The sequence below is a fragment of the Durio zibethinus genome, chromosome 19 (genome assembly GCF_047325235.1).
Source record: "Durio zibethinus cultivar Kanyao isolate XHJ-2024 chromosome 19, ASM4732523v1, whole genome shotgun sequence".
Lineage (NCBI taxonomy): Eukaryota > Viridiplantae > Streptophyta > Magnoliopsida > Malvales > Malvaceae > Durio > Durio zibethinus.
Window position 1 is genome coordinate 18,391,358 of NC_143180.1, and position 7,246 is coordinate 18,398,603.

General features: G+C 30.1%; 1 protein-coding gene across 1 annotated transcript; it reads right to left on the minus strand.

Annotated features, from left to right (window-relative positions):
• Positions 1–1,581: 1,581 nt before the first annotated feature.
• LOC149513478 (caffeic acid 3-O-methyltransferase-like) lies at positions 1,582–4,927 on the minus strand. Its single transcript, XM_089749020.1, has 4 exons — positions 4,448–4,927; positions 3,760–4,070; positions 2,654–2,718; positions 1,582–2,243 (listed from the first exon to the last, which is right to left on the minus strand). Exons 1-4 carry the CDS (start codon positions 4,870–4,872, stop codon positions 1,947–1,949), a joined length of 1,098 nt encoding a protein of 365 aa, XP_089605146.1. The 5' UTR covers positions 4,873–4,927; the 3' UTR covers positions 1,582–1,946.
• Positions 4,928–7,246: the final 2,319 nt, after the last annotated feature.

Genomic DNA, 7,246 nt, shown 5'->3' on the forward strand with positions numbered 1-7,246 from the left:
AAGTTGGCATTTGACATGTGGTGGAGTGTAGGAGACTTAAGGAATGTATTACAAGACAAATTGTCAACTAATGCCAACTTGGATTTTTGACCTATGTGGACTTGTTGTCTCGAAGCTTGTGTGGCCATCCTAGGTGGCATTTTTTTACATCCAAATTGAAACAAAAACAGCTTTTGTGCTGCCCGTAACATGTCTCTTTCCTTATAAATTTTCCTTTTTATAAATTTTTCTACACATGAAAAAATAAAACAAAATTAGTTGAAAAATTAAATTTAATTGCTAAGAATCAAGCAAAATTAATTAAGTAAATATCATAATTAATTAAATAAATACTATGATAATTTTATATAAATAAAATTATCATTTGATCAAATTGTAATAGCTTAAACCTAATATTTTTCAAAACTGATAAAAATCATATTCAAAGTAATTTGAATCTAAATTCAAAATAATTCATACATTAAAAAAATTGAATCAAATATGTTCGAACTCACCCACTTATAGAATTTAAGTAGAATGTAAAAATAGATATTATAAAAGTAACATCATATAAGCATCTATTTAAAATTGAATAAGCAATTAAAATATAAAGTATCTTTTTTATATTTGAATTGAAAAAAAAAATACAATAGTATTGAAGATCTGATCAAACAATATGAAGGAGTCCTGTTGGGTGGTATTATTATAAACAGGTGGTTGTTTATGTGTGAAGCAACCTTACGAGTGTTTTGGTTAGCTGGGAAGGAATCAGTTTTCAATTGAATTGGATGAGATGGTGAAGGAGTTTTCTTTGTCATGAAATTGAGATCACTGTGTTTTGGGTGAAGGCAATTGGAAGATATTCTATGCTAAATGAAGTCAATGGTGGTTTAATACTAAGAGATCGGAAACTTGGCTAGTAAAGCCAAATCTTAGAGTTGGGGTGCAATGGTGCTATCCAAGTGATAATATGCTAAAGTTCAACGGGGATGATCATCCAAGAGGAAAGCCTAGGCCAGTGGTTTGCGAATGGGTATCAAGGGATTATAAGGATGACATTCAAGGATTATTTTATGGCCTTTTGAGAAAGCAGGAGTCGAATACTGCAGAGATCCTGGCTATAAAGACAACATTTTAGAGTTTTCCACCTCCCCCTAGATTAAAAAAGGCGGTAATTATTGAGTCAAACTCAAGGGTGGCGATCAAGTGGTTGTGTCATAAGGAAACTAGGCCTTGGGTCTAATGAAAGATTTTATTGAGATCGATAGACTCAGTGATATCATTGGAATGGTAGACTTTGTTCATTTATACAGGGAGGCAATCCTTTATGATACTCTGGTTAAAATGAGGGTGGAAAGGGCATCACTATTTCAAGCCTAGCTGCAAGGATTATTGGTAAGATGTTGGGGTGTTGTGTATAGTATGGTGCGGATTTGGTTGATGATGCCAGGTGACTTCGCAGGGTTGTCCATATTGTAATGAAACCTATTATCATCAATAAAATATATATGTTGGTTGAGCCAAAAAAATTACAAAAAAGCCATAAAATAAAGCAATTTCTTAAATCAACACAACTCAAAACGACTAAAAAGATAATGATCTGATCGTTTGGTTGAGATTATTACAACCATCAATTCTTATTTCATCGAAATCAACATCTCAATGAAAAGCAAGCAAACCTAAAATATCAAACTTCATTTATAGAATTTATTAACACCAACCACATTGAAAATACGACACCTAAGTTGAAAGTTTGAAAATCCAGCAGCCATTGCCATGGCCTTGAATTGGTTCCTCATGGAAAGCAAGCCAAACCTAAAGATATAAAACATCATTTATAGAATTTATTGACACCAACCACATTGAAAATACGACACATAAGTTGAAAGTTTGAAATCCAGCAGCCATGGCCATGGCCTTGAATTGGTCCCTCATAGAATGCAAGCCAAACCTAAAAACATCAAACTTCATTTATAGAATTCAATGACACCAACAACATCGAAAATACGACACTTAAGTTGAGAGTTTGGAAATCCAGCAGCCATGGCCATGGCCTTGAATTGGTTTTCTGTCCTTTGCTTTGCCCCATGTCGTATAGCCATCATCAAGTCCATTTGCGAAAGAAACTTAGCAGCATTGCTTGACTCTGGTTCCTCGGACATCACATAGCTCATTACAATAACTTTCCCATTCTTTGGCAATGCTTCATAACAGTTTTTTAGGAGTTTTAAGCAATGTTCATCATTCCAATTGTGAAGCACTTCCTACAAAAAATAAACAAATTAAATGAACATAATATATGCCATGTGTGGTGGCATAAGATGATGAATAAAACAAAATGATTATAATTCTATTCTATGTTTAGTGTGCATCTAAATGAAAAGATTGGATTGCAAAAAAAATAATTACCCTCTTAATATAAAAGGATTTATTTTATATTTTTTATATTTTCTTCCACTTTTTTTCTTTCTTCTCCTATCTCACCACCATCGTCTAGATTTCACTACAGCGAAAGGAGGGGGTCATTCAATATATTTATGCAGTAATTTGTCTATCCGAAAAGGAAATATATGAAACATTTAAATATTGAACCAATAACTATGATGTCGATGAATGTCAAATTGAGAATTATATACTTTATCCTATCAAGAATAATCTATCCATGGAAATATACCTTCATCATTATGGCATCTCCTTTAGGAACACTTAAGAACATATCTCCTCCAATATGCTCAATACCTGCAAGATATCCGAGATTAATTTACTTAATAGAAAAATATTCATAACTAATAATTAATTTTGTTTTGTCAAAATAAAGGGCTTGGTTTTTTTTCGCCAGAGAAATTATATGTATATATATCAACCAAAAAATTGTGTTTACAAAAAAAAAAAAAAAACCCCAACCACATTGAAAATACGACACCTAAGTCTTCATTTTAGTTTAAGAGGGCTTGCTGTTTTCTATGGTTACTATTGGTGTTTTAGTTTTCCTTTTAGCTAAATCATTAAAAAATCTCTTATACTTTTTTACATTTCTCAAATAAGCACATATTTTTTTATTGTATCTAATTAAAATTTTTAAATATTAATTTTGTTTGATTAAACCATTATTTTAATCAAACACCAGTGATGACAAAGGCGGCGGCAGCTGTGGTGAGGAGGAGGGATGGAACTAGTGGTCATGTTTTTGAGGGCAGAGACCCTGACAAAGATTTCTATTCAGGAGAAAGACAATGAAATGGTGGTGGCGGTAACATTGACACTGGAGCTGGGCTAAGTCTCTCCCTTTTCATGGGCGTCTACATAAGCTTGGTGGGGATTTGATTTTTTGAGAATTTTTGGTTTGAACTTTGTTTGCTACTTCTCTGAGTTGTTTCAAGATTTGCAGTTTTTTTAGACAAGAAAAATACATGTTGCAGACATGTCAAGTCATGTAAAAAATAATATGCCAATTTTTTTAACATTTGTTAAATTTTAATCGGCTAAAAGCCATGTAAGCAATTTTTTCTACCGGGGTATAGTGTTACATGGAAATGAACATAAGACATCAGATTAATTTTTTTATTTAGATATCAAATTAAAAATTTATATAATAATTTAAGAGCTATTTAGGTCATTATTCCTTTTAAAAATTATCGATTGAATGAAAAAAATTACTTAAACTTTAATGATTAAATAAAAAATTTTAATAATTAGATGATCATTTTAAAAATATAATCATAATTGAGTGATGAATGGTTTATATTATATGAGTTAAGGAGTTTTAAGTATGATTGTTACCGGCATAAGATGGTGCTTGTTGAATAACATGTGGCATGTCATAGTTAATGCCCTTAATGGAAGGGTACTTAGAAATGATGATGCTGAGAGTAATGCCATATCCTCCGCCAACGTCTACCAACGAAGTTATCCCTTCGAATCCTTGGTACTTCTCAAGCACTTTCTTCACAATTACCTTGGAAAGATTAGCCATTGCCGTGTCAAATCTCTTGGCTATTTCTGGATTCAAGCTCATATACTGGTATACAGGCGTCCCGTATACTTTCTCAAAGATGTTCCCACCTTCAAGGACCAAATCTTTCAGTTGTAGCCTATTAAACAATAGATATATGCAAAATGTTAATATGTACATTGAATTATATTACTTTTCATTATTTTATAATGTCATTGGTTTTGGACTTCAACTATATTAATAATACGGGACAATAAATCAATGAATAAAATTATAATACGTGATATATATTTATTGATTAATATCTGTTACGTCATTATTTTATCTATTATCATTAATAAATAATACAAAATGCTTAGCAAAAGCAAAAGTAAGATACTAAATAATAAATATTAAATCGTGAAAGATGATATCATTTAGAATTAATTTACACGCTCCTCCCTTTGTCTAAATAAAATACGACCTTCTTACCAGAAGTTAATATATAATGTTCTGATGTCAGTTTCAAGCACTTACCATAATTCCATCATGGCCTTATTGACGGTACAAGCAGCCAAAAATCCTCCATTTTCATCATGAGCAAATGCTTTACCAGGCAAAGCAAGTCCATAGAGTCTTCCAACCTTATAATTACCATCTCTATCTCCATCAAGGTTTCGCGAAATGCAGGTAACTAAATTGTAGCAAGCAAGGAGTCGGAGCATGCGATCAAGAAGGGAAGGGGCGTCGGGATTTTTTGCATGAACCCGAGAAGCGATCTCGTAGGAAGAAAGACGAGCATCAGGGCCTGCTTTAGCTAAGATATCGAAGACACCGAGCTGGATGGCAGCATCCAGGACAAAACAAAATATGCTTGAGGATCGTAAACTCCAAGCATAACTACATGCTTCTTCCTCTTCAAACATGGAGAAGGAACTCAACTGATTCACTTGAGAACTCATTATTGTTTTTTCCTTTTTTTTTTTCTTTTCTTTTGGGACTTTGCCTTGAAAGATAAAGTTGATATGTTTTTCTGCTTTATAATGCAAGCTCTTCACCACTCGCCTCCCATTTATAATGGTGAAGATAGATATTTCAATAAAAAAAAGGTTATGAATGACTTTAATCAATAGCAAAATATTAAATGTAAGTGAATAAGATGATATCACTTTATTAATGAGTAAGTTTATTAAAAAAATATTAATTTTTATATATCTATTTTAAGGGTTGATATTTATTTATATTAGCTTTTTAAGTGAGATGGTAATTCAAGAGCAAGTAAATTTGATCTCTCTAAATTCTTCTCAAACAATAATTTCAAAATAATTGAATAAAAAATTAAAATCAATATCAAAATATGATGCAAATGACATCAATTGATATATCTAGAAGTATATATAATCAACAATGAAAATAAAGAGATAGGGATAGAGAAATTAGATACAAAGATTTATAGACGTTCAGTCCTTCTCCACAAGACACCAACGTCATCTCTTTTTGATTGTTTACACTAAGGCTTCAATCCACTATTCTTGAATTGAAATTACATTTCTATCTTTTTCTTAAGGCTTAGATAATAAGCTAACACTCTCTACTTTCTAAATTAAGTAGCAACCTTTCAATCTTACAAATTCAAGAGGATACATCACCTATTGATTACAAAATCATTTAATAGAAATGTAAACTTAAAACAACTTTCAAATGCTAAGTATTTGCCAAGTTTAAGTGTAAAGAAATGATGAATAAACAGCAAATATGATTTGGATATAATAAATACAAAAGATATGAATTTTTAAACTTTAACAACTTTTGATTCTTTTAGAAAATAAAAATATAGCTTGTTGGTTCTAGTTCTCTTGATTCACCAATCTTATTGGTGTGTTGAAGTATCCTATATATAGAGAAATTGAACAACTAGCTGTTGAGGATGGTTTTGAAGAAGAAATGCCTGTTGAAAGCTTAAAAAACTAGCCATTATACATATCTCTTGGCAAATCCGATCAATCAGGTAAGGGACCTGATCCATCCCCTATGTAGGGGGATCGATCGGGTGATTTTGAAACCCTAACCAATTGATCCCTACAAGGAAGGGATCGATTCGATTAAGTTGGGTGATTGTCTTTTGTTTTGCACTCCACTCACTAATTTTATCATATCTTGAGTTATACAATTCAAAATCAAAAACCATTTGAAGATTTAGAAACTAGACTTAAAGGGCTTTCTACCCATATGAAATTCATTATCTAATTCATTGTATAGTGAATTTTCAATACTACTATTTGTGCAATTTTTAAATAAGTGCAAAGTGTCTAGTAAAAATCCAAAATCTTTTCTTAAAAAATTAAGATTTTGATTTTGTTTGATCCATTAGAAAGTAGACTCAAAGAGTTTTCCAACCATATAAAATTTAAGTATTAAAATTTTGTGAATTAATATAGAAAAATAAAACAAGTTCAATGTTGAAAAATTTTGTTCTTGTAAAACAACTTTCTTAAGTTAATTTATTTCTCAAAACCAATATTATCAAAATTGTATTGAGTCCAAAATAAATAAGTTCACTTTAAAAAAATAATTGAACTTTCATTTAAACTTAAATAAATAATGTTTAAAGATAGTTTTGATTTGAGAAATAAGAAAACATAAAGAAAGGTTTATTTAAACTTTGAAAATCATATTATTTATTTAGTACTAAAATAATAAAACTTAAGAACATATACTAAATAAATATTTTTTAAAATCTTAATCAAGCTTGTTTATCTTAATATTTTGTCATTTCAAAATAAGGATTAATTCAAGGCTAACATTCTTCAATAGTTTGGCAAGATGTAATTCAAGATTTAAATCTTCCAATAGTTTGATAGAATTGAAAAACTTTTTTTTTTCAAATTTTTTTAAATTTTAAAGAAAAAATTCAATCAAAATAGACAAAAAATTGCATGTAAATAATATCATGCATTAATATAAATAATAATATCATGCAATTAATACAAACTATCATGCATTCAAGATAAAATATCATGCAAATTAATTAATAATCATGCATAAATAAATAAATAAAACATTATAAATAATCTTGCCAAAAATTTCGATTCTTTAATTTAATCATTCAATTAAAATAACAAGTAGAAAATGTATACAAAAAAAAAAAAAAACACAAATCAAATCAAATCAAAAATAAAAAATTAAATATAAAAAATTGAAAAAAAAAAGAAAACAAAGAAGGAAAACCTACGCTTGGGTCGGGTCACTAGGTTAGTCAATATGTTGGTCTCTTTAGATCTACTTTTGGGTCAAAGCTCCCAAAACAACACCGTATAGGACTGCGTATAAATGCAA